At 43.8% G+C, this 16,873-nt stretch overlaps 3 protein-coding genes and 1 long non-coding RNA gene across 10 annotated transcripts in view; 2 read left to right on the forward strand and 2 right to left on the reverse strand.

The window, feature by feature from the left end:
• Positions 1-747: 747 nt before the first annotated feature.
• On the reverse strand, positions 748-7,345 carry LOC118229490 (putative E3 ubiquitin-protein ligase UBR7). Its single transcript, XM_035421463.1, has 12 exons — positions 7,221-7,345; positions 7,000-7,129; positions 5,015-5,148; positions 3,943-4,003; positions 3,682-3,777; positions 3,514-3,567; positions 3,263-3,368; positions 2,933-3,114; positions 2,200-2,379; positions 1,827-2,004; positions 1,538-1,599; positions 748-1,069 (listed from the first exon to the last, which is right to left on the reverse strand). The coding sequence occupies exons 2-12, from the start codon at positions 7,126-7,128 to the stop codon at positions 977-979; spliced, it is 1,275 nt and encodes a 424-aa protein (XP_035277354.1). The 5' UTR covers position 7,129; positions 7,221-7,345; the 3' UTR covers positions 748-976.
• Positions 7,346-7,379: 34 nt separating this feature from the next.
• On the forward strand, positions 7,380-10,610 carry LOC118229492. The gene is made up of 2 exons (XR_004765682.1): positions 7,380-7,786; positions 9,207-10,610. It is a non-coding gene; the product is annotated as an uncharacterized LOC118229492 (long non-coding RNA).
• A 1,078-nt stretch (positions 10,611-11,688) lies between these two features.
• On the reverse strand, positions 11,689-15,860 carry LOC118229491 (transmembrane protein 251-like). 3 transcript variants are annotated; one of them, XM_035421465.1, is made up of 2 exons: positions 15,772-15,860; positions 11,689-13,618 (listed from the first exon to the last, which is right to left on the reverse strand). In XM_035421465.1, the coding sequence occupies exon 2, from the start codon at positions 13,601-13,603 to the stop codon at positions 13,178-13,180; it is 426 nt and encodes a 141-aa protein (XP_035277356.1). In that variant the 5' UTR covers positions 13,604-13,618; positions 15,772-15,860; the 3' UTR covers positions 11,689-13,177. The 3 variants fall into 3 exon arrangements, with proteins under 3 accessions (XP_035277356.1, XP_035277355.1, XP_035277357.1); XM_035421464.1 differs by lacking the exon at positions 15,772-15,860 and adding an exon at positions 14,172-14,368; XM_035421466.1 differs by lacking the exon at positions 15,772-15,860 and adding an exon at positions 13,836-14,122.
• An 81-nt stretch (positions 15,861-15,941) lies between these two features.
• The window catches only part of LOC118229489 (inositol-tetrakisphosphate 1-kinase-like), a 30,477-nt gene continuing 29,545 nt past the window's right edge, over positions 15,942-16,873 (forward strand). Inside the window, exons 1-2 of one of the 5 annotated variants that reach the window (XM_035421460.1) lie at positions 15,942-16,204; positions 16,681-16,864. In XM_035421460.1, coding sequence (XP_035277351.1) covers positions 16,770-16,864 — 95 coding nt within the window. In that variant the 5' untranslated portion in view covers positions 15,942-16,204; positions 16,681-16,769. Of the gene's footprint in view, positions 16,205-16,355; positions 16,595-16,680; positions 16,865-16,873 lie in introns of those variants that run through there. The other 4 variants (XM_035421457.1, XM_035421458.1, XM_035421461.1 and 1 more) reach the window with 4 other exon arrangements.

The raw sequence follows: 16,873 nt of genomic DNA on the forward strand, positions 1-16,873 counted from the left end.
GTGGCATCAATCGATTTTGAATTTGAAAACGGTTGCTTAACGACCAAAGTAAAAACCCAGACAAGGCCCATGCTCGGTTTCAAAGGCTTTAAAGGCCGCCTCGTCCGACTGCGTCAACGTAGATGCGCCGCAACGGCCGTGGTCCAGAGCCAAACCCGAGGTACCGAGAACTGAGCAACGCTACGGAACGCGCCGCTCGACCTTCGGCCCAAAGACTCTGGCATGCGAAGCGAAGAAAAAAAAAAGAAAAAAAAAAAGAAAGAAAAACGCTTTCGTTTGATCAGCCTCAACCCGGCCAGACAACGCAATTATCGTAATGACTCGCGCAGCGTCCAACCGGTCGCCTCGTCTGCTCTGACGCCCCGCCCCCCCAAAAGAAAAGAAAAAAGGAAAGACCGGGCTTCGGTCTCAAAAGCTTTTTGGAGGGAGTTTGCCTCCAGGACACGCAAGCTGAACGATTTTTATATCTGGGTTTCCGCCGGCGGCCCGGCAGTTCCGCCGCGAACAACAGAGCAGGTCACTGCAGGGACGGGGCGGCAGGCTGCCCTGAGAACGGCGTGTTTCCTGGGAGCCGTCAGATAGCCCCCCGGGGGGGCTGGCCCACTAAATCTTCAGCTTACTCTGGCTTTTTACAACAGGAAGAAAACGACTACAAATGCAAAACACGCTAACGTAACATAAAATACACGTACCGCTCTGAAACGATGACGTCAAATACTGTCACCGCGGCCTTTTTAAGGGGGGGGGGGGGGGGGGGGGGGGGGAACGAAAAGTCTTTTACCTGCGTATATGAATTTAAAAGCAATCGAGTCTGTAGGGGGGGGTGGACTGTACGGCACGGAGCGGGTTGACGATCGGTGATGAAGGAAAGCAAAAGAACGGGGACCGGGCGTACGGAACCGTAGCTGTCGGTACAGGCGGGGGCGTGGGGGTCGGGTTTGGGGGGGGGGGGCAGAGGGGGGAGGGGGGGGTGCGCTCAGCTGCAGTAGTACTGTCCCGCGTTGGCCCGCCTCCTCTTGCGACTCTGCTGCTCCTCGAAGAAGCGCTGGATGTCCTCGGGGGTCACCACCTGGAAGGAGGAGGAGGAGGAGGAGGAGGACGTGCGGTCACACCCGAGCCCGCTCCGCTTCTGTGGCACTGCCGTTCGGGTCATGTGACGCAGCTAGGCCAATCGTGCATAAGTTCAGATGCTTGTGTAACCTCTATTATTCCAAGCGGTGACATTTACGGTGAAATGATGACTTCAAAGTCATATTAAAAACAAATAAAAAGCCATTTACAATATAATCACGACAGGCAGGATTATTATGCTACGTCAAAGTAGATTGCAGCATTGAGAAATGTGCCACTGGACAACCGCAAAATTAATAGCGTGGACCAAGCAACAAGAACACAGTACTAGCGAGAATTAAGCGATGTACGCCACCAGCAGGAAGAAACCCCTTTAAAGGAAGCATATCCCAGTGGAGATGAGAGAAAGTCCTATTCTTTAACGCAACCGGTAATCCAATACTGCCCAGGAGTCTGAGTTTCTAACCTTGCCCTCCGCTGCAAATCTCTGGAGGTAATCCTTCAGCTCAGTCTTCATGTCGTTGTACTCTGAAACGAGAAAGGCAGCAAGTCAACAACTTCTTACTGACCGAAGCAGACACCTTTATCTATAGCAACTTGCATTTTTAACACGCTATTCATTTATACAGAGAGATGTGTCACTGAAGCAGTGCAGGCAAAGCAGCTTCTCAAATGTATAAGCCTCTACACCTGCCCTGGCCCCGCCCATAGGCCCGCCCATGGCCACACCCCTGGCCCCGCCCACCCCTCCTCACCATAGATAATCTCCAGCTGCTGCACGCGGTCGAGCGTGTTCAGAGCGGACATGAGCGGGTCCCGGCCCTGCGAGGCGCTCCCCTCCTCCTCCTCCGTGGTCTTCCCCTTGTTCTCGTACGCCAGGACCGTGTCCGACTCGTCCAGCAGGAAGTCCACGCCCGCCTCCGCGTAGGCGCTCTGGAACGGCAGGGCCCAAAGGCGGTTACGCCGTTAGCGTCTAGACGTTAGCGTCCGGTTTCTCCGGATCCGCAGCGGGAACGGGGCAAAGGGACTATACCAACTATCTTCATGACGGGGGAGGGGTGAGTGTGGTGAAGACTGTACCATTGGGAGCAGAGGGGGAGGGGAGGGGGGGGGGGGGGGTGTCCGTACCTTGCAGGAGGCGCAGGTGCACAGTTTGTTGCGCCACGGCGAGGGCCAGAACACGGCCCCCTCGCGGGGTCTCTCGTGGCCCCGGGCCTTCAGCGCCGCCAGCTTGCACTCGGCCCCCTCGGCCCCGCCCTCCATCTCCCGCCGGCTCCGCTTGCAGCCTGCCGCTCCGTTCACCAGCACCTAGGAAAAGGCCGCGGTTACCGTGGACAACAGACGCTTTCGCCTTCAAAAGCCATACAGCCACCATCAGACTAGAAAAGATTTATGGGTGATATGGGCTAAGGATGAGGTTGGTTCCCTCTGGTTCCCAGAGCCAGACAGCTTATGCAGGTACAAGTGCTTTAAAATCAGAAACAATGTGTAGATTCAGGACGTTTTAACATGAGGCAGACAAAATGGCGCTTGTACACTGTGAGCAACAATGCAAAGCCCCGGCAAACTGGATTCAGTAACTCTGGCCTTTCTATTTTTCCCCTCTCTCCCCCTCCCCCCCCATGTATCATTTGTCTGCTAGACCAGTTGAGACCAGGGATCCAGCTCCGGCTGTCCAATAATTATAGCACAGCACCCTCTGCTGGCAAATGGAGGTACTTGCCTGTTGGGGCTCTGGGAAAGGGGAATTTCAGTTCTGATAAAATGGGAACACACCACTGTTTTGACTCTCACTGCACAACACTGAGTGTCTGGCTGTGTGAAGATTGCGTCTGCGTGTGAGCCGGTGTGCTTCCGGTACCTTCTCCTCTCCCTGACTGCCCAGGCTGGTGGACGGCTCCTCCCCCTGAGCCCTGTCGCCGCCGTCGCCGTTCTCCTCCTTGGCCTTCTTCTCCTCCTCGGCCTTCTTCTCCTCCTTCACCTCCTGCTTCTGCTCCTCTTCCACCTCCACCTTGCAGGGACTGTCTTTGGCCACCGGGGGCACTGGCGAGACATCACATTTATAACCATTCGCCCCTCACACCTCGAACACAGCGCTCAATGTCCTTATACGTGCGCCGTTTCGCTCTACATTAACAGTGTCAGACACTGGCCCCTCCCACCCAGGCTTCAGCCAATGAGGAGCGGGTACCTGCCAGGTGGGCGGCGTAGGTCCAGAGGAAGGCCGCCTTGTTCATGCAGGACTCGCACACCATCTCCTGCAGCTCCACGCCCTCTGCGACCGCACAGCCCAAATGCTGCAGGGGAACAGGATCGATACCGCACCCTCAGGCTTCTGCTGCCTCACACCTACTGCACATCCACTACCCCCCGCACCCCCACCTCCTACACAGCCCACTACCCCCGCATCCCCTATACACCCACTATCCCAGCCATGCTTACCCTCCCATGGAACCAGTCCTCACACACCACACACTGGATCATTTCATCTGGGACCTATAAAGCAGAGAAGATGATTAGAAAGAGCACTTCCTGTTTCACTGAACAAAAACAACACCATTACCCATGAGCCTTTACCAACATATACAAATTCATAGGGGCAAGCCGCACCTCATCTTCTGGGTCTGGGTATGGTCTGTTACAGGTGCAGTAGAGACCAAAGAAGTTGTGGCTGTATTTGTTATCGGCGTTCAGGTTTTCTTTTTCCTATAGGAAAACAAAGAGCGAGAAGCAATTTGTTTAGAACCCTGCTGTTTGCACTTCATCCGGGTGTGCAGTGATACACACCAGGAAATAAGAACATTTCCACCCGCTCAATTCATCAATACTCGTGACTGTGAGACCAAGTCAGAGGAAATTTGTGTGACTTACAGGATACAGTTTGCACTCAAATTCTCCAAATTTTCCATTTCCACAATCGCAACGAAAGTTCCTGCAAAAAGAAAAAAAGGAGTCTCATCAATACATTTTTTTCCGTTGATTACAGTGCGGTTCAATGATCAGCAGAGGGAGCTGTTGCATATCCAGTCTGAACCAATATATCCAAAAACACAGAAAATGCAGACTTACAACAAAAAATGTTTTCACTCCTATGCACTACAGGGTTGAAATTCAGCTAAAGGGTATAATTAATTCCATAGCACCTCTTTACATATCTCAAGGCTTAAAACTGCATTTTTTATGCAACAAAATTGCACAATTATAAGGTGAAATCTTGCATGATTTGCTTGCTTTAGAGTAGTAAACCATAGCCACAGGGCTTGCTCAATGGCTTTATTCAAAAGCAAAATTTCATGTGACATTTCAAATGCTCCATCTGTTGATGGAGCCTCAGGTTTACTCCAAAAAGCTTGCTACATTTTGCAACACCACTCAGGAGGACATGTTATAGAGGTGGAAATGATGTCTCCACTAGGTTGTTGGTTGGGTAACACATTTCAATTAAAGTAAGAGTTAAAGTATGTAACTGGCCAGTGGGCACAGTATAAAGACTGGGCACAGACTGGTCATCTTATCTGCAGTTCTGTAAGGGGAAGTTCTTTTCAGCCCTGTTAGCTGTAAAACATTTACATAATATATTACATAACATTCATTAAATAGAGCTCTCCTGATCCGATTGTTCACTCTGCGCGATATAGCGCCATTGGCTGTGGCATTACGCATTGATATGGAGGTCAAATTAACACGATATTAGATTTTAAATTCATATGTTAAAAATGACAACAACAACAACAAAAAAAACAGGTCCTGGAGGTTCTTCAGGGTTGCCAGGTTTTTATTCCCACCTTAAAAATCCACAACCAATTCACACCCAAGACTCCAGGTGAAATCAGCTAATTGCATAATCAAATGCTTTGATTCACAGTCTGAGCAACGATGAAAAGTCAGGTCTGCAGGACCAGCGTTGGCCACCGCTGTCCCAGAAGGCCCAGGCTCCGCCCACCTTTTGGTGTAGAGCTCGAAGAGGTCGTGTCCTTCGTGGCATTTGTAGGAGCAGGCCAGGCAGATCCCAGCCGGCTCGCCGCCTCTCGGTGTGCACGTGTTACAGGCGTACAGAGCCTGCCGCTTCACGTAGCCCTGCATCCCATCAACATTAAAAACAAGGCAGGCTAAGGAACTAAAGCCAATGGAACACGTCAAAAAACAATTATAAAGTCTTATTGCGGCTAATGTGCGCATGCTAGCATAATAATTACAGCTAAGCTACGTCTCAAACGTCCTCAAAGACCTGCCATTGATACATATGCTGTAACAAAAATATGTACAAATAAGGAGTATCTAGATCAGGGGTGGCCAACCCTGGTCCTGGAGAGCCGCAGGGTCTGCTGGTTTTTGTTTTCACCTTAAATACAGCAACCACTTAGACTGAAGAAACCAGGTGAGGTAAGTTAACTGTTTAATCAACTGCTATAATTGATCAATTAAGTGCAGAGTAAAAAACAAAAACCAGCAGACCCTGTGGCTCTCCAGGACCTGGGTTGGCCACCCCTGATCTAGATGATCTAATACCGAATATAAAGCAACAGTAGACTAGACACCTTAATAAAACAACCCTTACAAATTACCTATATAATAAAAATATTTGTCAGGAGGTTTGTATACAGGAATGAGTCCAGTCTTCCCAACATAGGACAGTTACTACTACAGAAGCACACTACTCAATAAATGCAACCAAACTTAGCGTGAGCGCCAGGCACAAACTTAATTACCACATGGAACTACTTGTAAGCACAATGTACAGAAACTGACAAGACTACCACTAAGCTCCACTGGATGCAGTTTTCAGTGCTGTGCAAACATACTTTGTTATTCAGTGCTCATTCACTGTGTGCACAACAAGAAACATTCAACAAAGAACTGCATGTCATACTCCACACAGCTGGTCATTGAGGATTGGCTAATTGGCAACTGTCAGTCCCTTTAAAGCATCTCCTCTTCAACGCACAAAGGTTCCATACTCCCTACAGGTGGTGGAATCCACGTCAAAGCCTCTTTCTTTCTTACCTCCAGGCTAACCAAGCAGCTCCTCTATTGCCGGACATCCCCTCATACACTCCCCTTCTTCCCCAAAAATAATACACTGGCTAACAATCTTTAATCTTCTTTTTCTAAATCCATCCTTGTTCTGTCACCAAACAACAGAGTGGAATGATTGCCCTGTCAATATTGCAACTCATTCGTATTGTTCTTTGAGAAACACAGTAACTCCGCATTCAATTTCCTGCCAATTCATTTTCGATTATTGACGCAAACTTATACCACATCTTTCTTTCATTTCCCACAATTTTCCATTATCAAGTATGTTTGACAACCGCAAACTGAAACATAGTTGATAGGATACACGTATAGCTCAGCTAATATATAATATTGTAATGACATGCTGTATTTGATTACATTAAATTGTTTTCAAGTTATGCATGTCTATGTAGCTGACAATCATATGCGTCTCAAAATTATTTTGTTCATCCCAAGCTTAGCCTTCTTTGTAACGTTAGCTAAACAACCAACACTATGGGAGTGTCAACGAAACATTATCATATAGGCTAGATGATGTCAATCTTCATCATCTGTAATGGAATTATAATTATACTGCTTACGCGCTATTGTTCAACAAAAGGGCAGTAACGATAGATGGCTGAAAATACATGGCTGGAAAAACTATAAAAAAATTAACAAAATACGAAAAAAAAACGGACCGCACTAAGTATGTCGTGCGAATGGTAGCGAGGATGTGTGTAGGTACATCGTATCACAACCAGACATAGACGAACAATTCAGATAAAGGCTCGCAAGCGAGCAGTAACTAGCTTGCTCGCTCTGGTCATAATTTCTGTAAACACGGCTAAGATAGCTATATTAGCTAGCTAGCTAACCTGGAGCCACAGCAGTTCCGTGACTGTTTCGCATCTGCAAGGTGCAATTACTTACCTCAGGATATGAGCATTTCTCTGAATCGCTACCGCCTAAAACGGCAGATGCTTCATTTTCTAACTCCTCATCCTCTTCCAAAACATCCACAAGAGATACAGTGGCCTCGTCCCCTTCGTTTACCGCCATCCTTGAAAAGATAGAGAAGCAATATATGTCATTTCCGGTTCCTGCGGAAATATTTGAAATATCCCTTGTTGTGCTTGTTGTACTCTACTCACTATAATTGGGACGTCTTATTACCAGAACTCCTTGACACACAGCGTCCAAACACGCAAACCGGAACTTTTTAGCCAACATTAGAAAGAACTGTTAAATGGATAATATCCCTCATAATCGATTTTTACGATTTACCCGGGAAAGTGGCACGTTGTAGTTTTGTCCTCTCAACGAAATAACGAAATAAGGTGTTCAGGATTTGTAGTTAATGTACGACGTGTGTGTAGCATAGTCTAATTCTCAGTTGACAGAAGCAAAACGCGAATTAAACCGAAACCAGACAATATTTCACAAATCAATTGTTAGCTATTGCTCGCTAGCTGTTTTCCTTATTTTAAAACCGGGTCAGAGTTCAGATAGTTCAACATGGCAGCGTGTGAGTTGCGAGGCGAGTTAAAATACAGAGATGGAGAGAAGAAAGAGTTTGTGATTAAGACAGAAAACAACTTGAAGAACGTTTTAGCAGGGGTTCAGAAGATGAATGCGGACGTGTCCGCGGTACTCACAGAACTTGTTCTACGAGAAAAGGGGTCTGTGAAAAATGGCAAAGGGGACGTTCACGTCGATGGTAAGTAGAAAGATGTCTCGATCTCATTGGATACAGTTCAATGTGTGAGTAGCTCGCTGGTTTTACAACTGTTTAGCTATATTTCGGGCTGTAGTGTTTCGGGTGACATTCAAAACGTGAGATACAGTACGTTAGATTTATCATTACTTACCATCATAAATCAATTTAGCTAGTAAGTTAAAAAAAAAAATTCTGCTGACTGATTTAAACTCAGGAATTGTTCGTTGCACGCTTGACACAAATATATAGTTGTGCTGGTTAGGGCTAGCAAAGTTGTAGATGATTTCAATGTTTTGTTGGCTGGCTGATGTAATCACGGAACTTTGTGTCGTCTTGTAATTTTCAACCCGGTCTGATTTCGGGGGGCGACACTGGGTCTAGAGTATGCAGTGGTACACTCAGAAATGAATTGGATGTACTTAATAAAATCATGGATAGTGCAGTATTTCCCACAGGTTGAGAATGTATTTGTTGTGGTCTACTTCCTGTGTGTGTGTGTGTGTGTGTGTGTGTGTGTGTGTGTGTGCGCGCGTGCGTTTTGTTTTTGTTTTTTTTGGGGGGGGGGGGGTGCTCCAAAAATGGACTTCTGAGGATCGTTTTACTGTTAATTAAATTGTATGGTAACTAATGACAGGTTATTAAATTTTGCTGTCCAGGCACAGTTCACATTATTGGCTGGCAATTGTGCTGTGTAAGAAAACCCTCACCAGCTTCTGGCAGTGGCACAGTTGAGCCCGCAAGCTCTTCCACTACACACCCTTTCGTTCTCCCCTCACTCACAGCTGGGCCTGCTGCTTCTCAGCTCTCACATGTTGCCTTTCCCTATGCACACTAACAAATAATGAATACAAATATGTAGTGTGTCTTGTATGGGAAACAGTGGCTACATGCAGTATAAAGTAGGCTATACATGACTTCAACTGATAAGTACAACGTGCTTAACCTCAATTGCTTCCATGATAACATCCAACTGTTTTGATGGGTTTTTTGTAAAAATTTAATTATATCTGGGTTTTTCGCTCTGGATGAACACAGACTTCATTTCACCTTTACAAACAACCCATTTAAATAGCTTGGTATTTTCACAGAATCAATTGAGGTTAAGTCACTTCCTCAAGGGTTCACCTCTGTTGACACCTATATGGCCTATATTGTTACCTAACTAATGCATATAGCACTGTGAACCGATCTTGCATAGAATGTCAAACTTGTGATTCTTTGAAACTTGAGATAATACTGTTTCTGGAAGTTTCCTGCCTCTCACAGGAAGGTGGTGGAATGGTTTGAGGTGTCTTGAATACGTGGTCACTGGGTATTCTTTTGTATTGAGATCACAAATTGAACTCACTAAGACAAAAATATTTACTGCATGTAGCTTTAAACTTGCCTCATTTTTGCCTTCCTTGCTCTTCGGTGACAGACGAGGAAGAGGATGACAGCGATGAAGAGGATGAAAAGGAAATTCAAGACAGGACGAAGGCTACCAGTTCAGAACCTCCTGCCAAACGCACAAAGACATTAAGAGCTTGACTGTCTCAAGCCACAGAGACCAACTGATGGGAACATTTACCCTTAAAGACGGCAACGCTGTTCTGGGGAGGTCATTGGATTTTTACAAATATAATGGGAATGCCTTTTTCTACTTTAAACCTACTTTCATCCAAACTACAATTTGCCCTGCTTACCTGTTGGTCAGAAAAAGTGAGTTTAAAAAATGAGGATTTGATGAAACGTGCACTGTAAAATTTGACCAGTGACACCTAGGTTTTGCTTTCATATGTATGAGTTTGATTTGTGGGTGTTGGAATTGCAGCGTTGTCTTTGAAATGCAGTGATTAATGAAACATGAAGAACCTGTGCTATTATTTTAAGGAAAACATTTTTTCCCAATTCACCCTCACCCTCAAACCAGCCCACCTCCTTACCCAGATGTCAGTCATCCACATCAGCGGACACCCCACTATATCCCATAGTCCCTTCCCCACTTAATTCCAACCAATACAGGGGAAAGAAAAAAAAAAGTAAGTTAAACCAGAATAAAAATGTAAATGTGCCTATGGTTCCTGGGCTCTTAGCATAGCACCACTACATAGCACCATTCACTAATGTAGTTCACCTGCCATATTCTGTAAAATTTGCCAGAGGATTCTCTCAATAAAGGGCAGCACGGTGGTTCAGTGGGTAGCACTGTTGCCTAACAGCAAGAAGGCTGTGGGTTCAAATCTCATCTTGGGCCTTTCTGCATCTTTTGCATGTTTTCCCCGGGTTTGTGTCAGTTTCCTCCCACAGTCCAAAGACATGCAGGTAGGCTCATTGAAGACTCTAAATTTCCCATAAGTGTGAGTGAATCGTGTGTGTGCCTCATTCTCTCATCGAGTATTAGGTTTTCTAATCTAAGATACTGCATGTCTTTTCCAATGGTTATGTGAAAGTGGAGGCAACTCCAGTTCAGCAACACTAGTTGATAAACCAACAATAAGGCAAGGGCCAGAGAGTCTAGCTGTGGCTTGGGTAAGGCCTATTTGTTCAGTTCTTAACAGTGCTGAAAGTGTGGGTTCAAAAAAACCGAGTGGGTTAAATAGGACGTTTCATTATCTTTGAATGTTTTGTATCCTGAACTCCACAATTCTGTTAGCTCAGGGTGTGGCCAGATTGAATGGAAAAGTGCCTGGACAGTCTTTCATCTACAGCATCACAGATAGGATCTAGCTGTGGTTTAATTTTATGCTGGACATTAAACCTGTATTTCTACATTATGAAATGCATTAATGGGATGTTGGAGGGTAACACAATTCCTTTTTCTGAAAAATAAAGGAAATCCGTTCAGCCTTTTCCCACCATTTGTTTAACAAACACACATTAACTTTTTGTTTTTCAAAAATTTTATTTTCTGAAAATCTGGAGTTTTTCGTAAATCACAGTACATGTTTTGATTTAAAAGGCAAAAATAGTACCAAAACATAAACACTCATTCATCGATTGGGGGGAAAAATTACTCAAAAGCACTTTTAGACTAAAAAAGAACATTTGGACAGTCATTAAAGTATTTTTTTGAAAACCTGACTGCAATCGCCTCAAAATATGATGGATCACAGCCAACAGATTAATTACTGGCAAAAGCTGTACTTCTTTCTTTGGTTAGACAACTGCAGTCGTCCCAGTAGCGTTGTGCTTTATATTCTAGGACTGAGTAATTTCTTTCCCCAATTTCATGAACATTCATATATGGATAAGTCCTGAAAACATGAAAATGTCACAATTCAAAGTGTTGGTGCGGAGTTGTATGTAAAATGACAACATTGCAGCCTCTTTATGTTGCAAATTGAACAGTGTTAAACATGAGGTTTCCAAAACTAACCTTGCTTGTTAATTTAGTATACCCGGCAGACAAAGTTTATCTAATATTTAATATAGCAAGACCAAAGGCCAAAGTTTATCCACTTTTTGTTATGTCTTCTTATGCATCCTCTATACAATTGCAGTGTTACCCTCACTTTCCTCCCTTATTTAGCCACAAAGCTGGGATTTTGCCAGTGATACGACAGACCTTTTCCTCCCCGAATAAGACAGTTCTGCACATCGCTTTTGTTCAAATATGAGTATTAATTACCAGACAGATCAACAATCGCAAACTTGCCCTCGGGGACAAGGCCACAACAAGAATCGGACACCAATACAAAAGATAAGTCATTTACAGATGCAGGTGAAGAAGGTCTTGTCCTCTCTTTTACAGTGCAAGGCAAACATTTAACTCTTGTTTCACGAAATAAGAGATTCACAAAGGTGTTTTGTCTGATCCAAAAAGCAAAAAAAGAAGAATGATTCAACACTGAGAAAGGTCCCACTCAAAATATTTCCAGTGTTCTCTATATAGTTAAGGATCATTTATTTTTCTCAGAATGGTGTTAAAACTCTTAGGTTTACAAAGCATGGCACTCTATATTTGGCATTTATTCAAACTCATACATTGGCTAATGTTTCCAACATAAAACATGCAGGTGTCTGACACTGTAGTGACTGCACATTGGCCTAGTACTGTAAGAACAGTTTGGACTGAGAAAAAACAATGCATGACAACAGAGAAATGAGTGGCCATTTCTAATAACAAGAAACAATCATTTAGAGAAAATTTTATGAAACATGAAAGTAGAAATTTTTTGTATTTCAAAAAACCCACTAAAGGAGAACAAAAATGCTGACCAGACTGTCCATCATTGAAACGCATGACTGCACCAAGCAGTTGGTCACATGGTTTCCAGTTGTTTAACTCTTAAAAGCCTTCATAGATCAGAGATTTAAAGACTTAGTTCCATTAAAACTTAAATAGCATACATCTTGTTTATATATCCACTGACACAGGTGGACATATACTGTACCTTGATATGCTCTGTCGGGGATTTTCACCTTGAGTCCAGCTCCTTAATTATATGCTGCTGCATTATCAATCTGGTCCCGGCTGTTTGTGCATTAGCTGTTTCTCCTTCCTTCCACATGACTTACATGGACAATTATCACAGAAATCTATCTTTTGCGTACAATCCTGCCATGTTCGTCACAATGCGCCACAAATGAGGTAAATTTTGAGAGATGTTGGCTTATGGAGTTAACTTTTATGACAAGCCATTTGCACTTTAAAAAGACCTGTAGAACCTGAATCTTGATGAAAAGTAAAACCGAGACAAACATGGATGGAATGGCTTTTTAAAATTATTTTAGGTGGCAATACTGGCTCTTGGGCCATTTTTCTGAAAGCTCTGGCTCAGTAGGAGCAATTAAATGCCGAAAGGTGTGGAATAGCACACTGTCTAATCCCGTTCCTCATCAATATCACCAATAAAAGGTCACATGGGTTGTCCGTAAAGGTATCAACAGATGACTGGGGTGTGGGACAATCTGAATTCCAGATTCCAAAAGTGTTGTTCCCAAGCCCAGTATTATGTGCTTTTGTAGTTCTGGGTTCACGTTTCTCATCTAATGACAAGGAATCTTAAACTGCAGTCCTGGAGAGCCACCGTGTCGGCAGCCAATTTAGTTCTTGGAAACAAAGGTCTTATTAAACAGGCAAAACGGTCCTTTATATTCAGAATGTTCGTCTACTGAACAGGAAATTCACCCCAAACCTGTTCCTAAGTTTAGCAATAGCCTACTCCCCGGGAGATGTTCTTTGGGTATGTCATGAGGCTAGGAACATAACCTCTGCTGGACTGGTGGTGGAATAAGGTATTGCTGCAATTTAAGGTACGCAACTATCTTATTTGCCATGCCTGCAATATCCTGCAAAGATTCAATCAAGACATGTTTCTAAAACATTAACAATGCGACACTCCACGATCTGAATTTGATATCCGCGATGTAAGCATCTGACATGGCTACACCAATCTCAACAGCTTTTTAGGTATCAATCAGTTGGAGTCTGCTTATCTGATTGGAAGCCTTGGCAAAGCTCTGATGTCTGTCACAGAGCATGGCCAGGAAAATTGGCAGGATGCAGTAGCCTACTGTTCTGGGGTCCGGGCGGGTGCAGGAATACAGAAAAAGGAAGACCTGTAGGTACGGAATGAGAAAAATGATCATCCACAACCAGAACGGGAAAGTGAGAAGCCGCGTCTTTAAACTGTGGTGCCAAGATACAGACGATGAGGATGGAGCTGCGGGATCCGCAAGCGCTGGTGGTTCTTTGGCTGCCTCTTCCACGTAATTCAGAGTCAGCCGGTTGTACGTCTGGTTGATCTCGAAGACGTAGTAGAAGGCGGCCACGCTCGCTAACAGGTACAGTCCCATACCTATCCATCCAATCCTCTGACGGAAGTTCATCATTCTCCATTCCCCTCACTGCAACAGAAAAAACGCGTTTCCACGGAGCAACCACAATTGGATCTTGTGACAGTGGCAAAAATGACAAAATAGAATTTCCGCCTGCGTGAGGCTGAGTAGGTCTGTCGACATAATTTCGTGAGAGGTTCATAAAGTTACACGCATTTTAATTCGGAGCTACTGGAAGCACGTGTATAGTAGTATGAACCCTACCGTTCGATTATTTTTCATGTACCTCGATTCTCGAATGATAGTAATAGCTGGTGTTAACCAGATTAGCTGTAAACGTTCACCACCGAATCGGAGCACACATGTTTCATGGTCTAGTATGAAGAGAAAAAGATTATCAAATTTGATTGCATGTATTTGCCACAAAATAACACATTTTGAAGAATCGCCTGACCAATTTTTTTTAATTAACAGAGTGCCAGCTATTCTGATTTACGATCCTTAACGTTCCGGAATGTGTTCACACTGTGTAAGGAGGAACTAGCCTGACAGAAAGCTAGGTAACTTGATTTATTACCATCATAATAATCTGAGCGACTAGTTGAATATCGAGGATTCTTACCTTTATTAACGAACCATTAATTCCGCAAGCGATAGCTTGCGTCAGCCAGATCACAACAACCCATATTACCATGCATTTCTCGTATAATCTTCCGGCATTCACTTCGCACAAAGAACGCCGATTTTCCTTCCCATTTTGCCTGTGCTTGTTGTCATCTGACTCCCCAAACTTCCTCGAAGAGACGAGTTTGCTATCTGAATTTAACCATTCGCTGTGACGTTTCAATGACCAGGACACGACAGTGTTAAACTGCAGCGCCCCTTTGCGTTGTGGTGAGAATAAAAACGTTATGAGACCCACGTGCAATTTAGCAGTCCGTAATGTCTTAATTTAATCCTGTTAACAAGTAAATATAATGTAAATAAGGTTTTGCATTAAATACCATGACAGGGGAGTAGCCTATGATATGAACATGAGGGACTTTCAAGGGGGGAAAAATACACGATTTCACTGACACTGTAGCTAATATTTACATTGAGTTAGCCTATAGTTTCTTTTCTTCTTGGGGGAAGTAGCCTATTTGGTCAAGGTGAATATACTGTATCGGCTAGATTTTATCACAGACATGGTCGCTTGTATTGTTACATGTGTGTTTGTAAAATATTTGATAACATTGAAATATCTAATATTAAACTGCATGTTTATTTTTACGGAATATGAATTAGACAACTGAATACATAAGTGGGAACTGGGTTTAATCCAGGATTCAAACATTTGAGCGGTTCACTTCAATAGTTTTAGTAAACAGTAAAACTGTAAAATGACGTACGGTAGTTAGCCTGGAAAAGAGCATCTAAGCAGGTAAATGGATAAATAATGACATGCGAGTAATTTTCGCATCGCAGAAACCCAGAGTAATTACAGCACAGTGAACATAGCTTAATATAAAAATTCAGGGCGCACGCACGCACACACACACACAATTCGGAGTTAGAGTTAGATTACGTTCACCATCGCTTCCGTCTTTGAAGCACCTTTGATGCTCTTGTGCAATGAGTGTTGTGAATGTTACATAAAACAGGCAAACTTGTAGGCTATGTCTGGCACACGTTCCTGGTAAAACAGTGATTTTATAAGTTTTTCTATTTATTTAGTTATAGCCTACTGTTGGAATGTAGACTCGCATGATCAGTTGAGTTTAAATGAAGTCTGCTCTTTTTTTGCTTGTTTTTGTTGTGCTTATTTTAAAACAGCGAGGTTTTAGGGCGATTAGCTTGACGATGCATCAAGCTGGGACACATTCTGTGTTTTGATTTAATCAAAATAAATATAACATAGAACTTTCTGTAATTATGTGTTGCACACAAGCTGCTCCGCATGTATATTATTATGTTTAAATTAATTGCATACATCACTGTTCCATCATTTTTGTTAATCCCTAAAATGTAAAATCATTTACATTTACATTTACTCATTCAGTTCCAGATGAAATTAAGACGCAAATTAAGCCTACATCTTTGAACGGCTGACTACACATTCCATTGCATTGATGTTGCTGATGTTTTGCTCTGATGACCAATTTAATTTGACCAAACTGTATACGCGGACTGCACGGGTGGGTGTCCGGTTAGCCTACCAGAGGAAAGTATAGTACACTTACCAAATCGTGTTGGCTAGTGGTATTTTCATCACACATCCGCGTATTGGAAGTGGGTTGGCAGTACTGGCATTTTATGTTCTAGTACCGCCACCTAGGGGAGCTATCTCGAGGCTGACAGCAGGTTTTTCAACGTATGTGCTAGCATGAGAGTGAGCTGCCCGAGTTTGAGCCCAGTGCAATAGCCTACTGAGAAAGCACGTTGCCGTACCTGATAAATTGACACAACAAGACTTCGTAGGGCGGGTCAGGGCGTGTTTTCTACAAATGATTAGCAATGGTAGAAAATCACCACACATATGTGATTACACCCAGCTATAAGTATATAAACGTTTTGACATTCAATGACTGAGGCTATCGCTAATGGAAGAGATCGAAAAAAAGAGGGGTGAATTGGCGAATAGTTATTTCCTTATAGGCTACTCCAATAAATACAGTAAGTGGTGTTGTTATTTAATAATGTTATATTCTAATTTCGGAGGGTTTTCCGAGACTGGAATCATGTAGATGACGCACAGATGTTGCAGAGCAGGTTGGACGGCGCATTAAAAAATTATGTGTAGGGAGACACAGAGTGAAACAAATTGGAGGGGGAGGGGGGCGCAAAGAGGTTCGGGGGCAGGTCTTTCATAGCCGTAAGCAGCTGGCCAACTTGCTATACCAGAAATGCTGGACGTGAGAAAATAAGTAGCCTTTACAGCAAGATGACACACACGCGGCTCCGGGCGTCTGCTGCCAACGCTGGCAGACATAGCTGACCGACCACCGCATCCCGATAAGCAGTTTTTGTACGCTGTCAATTTTATTTGTTGAATCCAATTGCTTGGTATGTTCCTCAAATCCAGTATAGTGTAACTTTACCCCATAATGTTCGCTTTTGGTTTACTTCAGTTGTATTTTCTATTTCTGTAGGTTGGTGTGGGTAGTCAGTTTCCTGTTTTCTTCGGAGCCGAGCTTAAATAATTTATCACATCTGGACTCTAATAACATCAGAGGCTGAGATGCAAACCTTTCTGAAAGGCAAGCGAGTGGGCTACTGGCTCAGTGATAAGAAGATGAAGAAGCTGAATTTTGTGGCCTTCGTGGACATGTGCAGGTAGGTGGA

This window comes from Anguilla anguilla, chromosome 6 (genome assembly GCF_013347855.1).
Source record: "Anguilla anguilla isolate fAngAng1 chromosome 6, fAngAng1.pri, whole genome shotgun sequence".
In the NCBI taxonomy this organism is placed as follows: domain Eukaryota; kingdom Metazoa; phylum Chordata; class Actinopteri; order Anguilliformes; family Anguillidae; genus Anguilla; species Anguilla anguilla.

What these genes read in the sequence shown, in the direction of transcription:
- LOC118229490 (XM_035421463.1), bottom strand. Translation starts at nt 7,128, where the DNA reads ATGGCGGTAAACGAAGGGGACGAGGCCACTGTATCTCTTGTGGATGTT. An exon ending in ACCCAGACCCAGAAGATGAG is followed by an intron (nt 3,568 to 3,681) that starts GTGCGGCTTGCC and finishes TCTGCTTTATAG; the next exon opens with GTCCCAGATGAAATGATCCA. An exon ending in CTACGCCGCCCACCTGGCAG is followed by an intron (nt 3,115 to 3,262) that starts GTACCCGCTCCT and finishes ATGTCTCGCCAG; the next exon opens with TGCCCCCGGTGGCCAAAGAC.
- LOC118229491 (XM_035421465.1), bottom strand. Translation starts at nt 13,603, where the DNA reads ATGATGAACTTCCGTCAGAGGATTGGATGGATAGGTATGGGACTGTAC.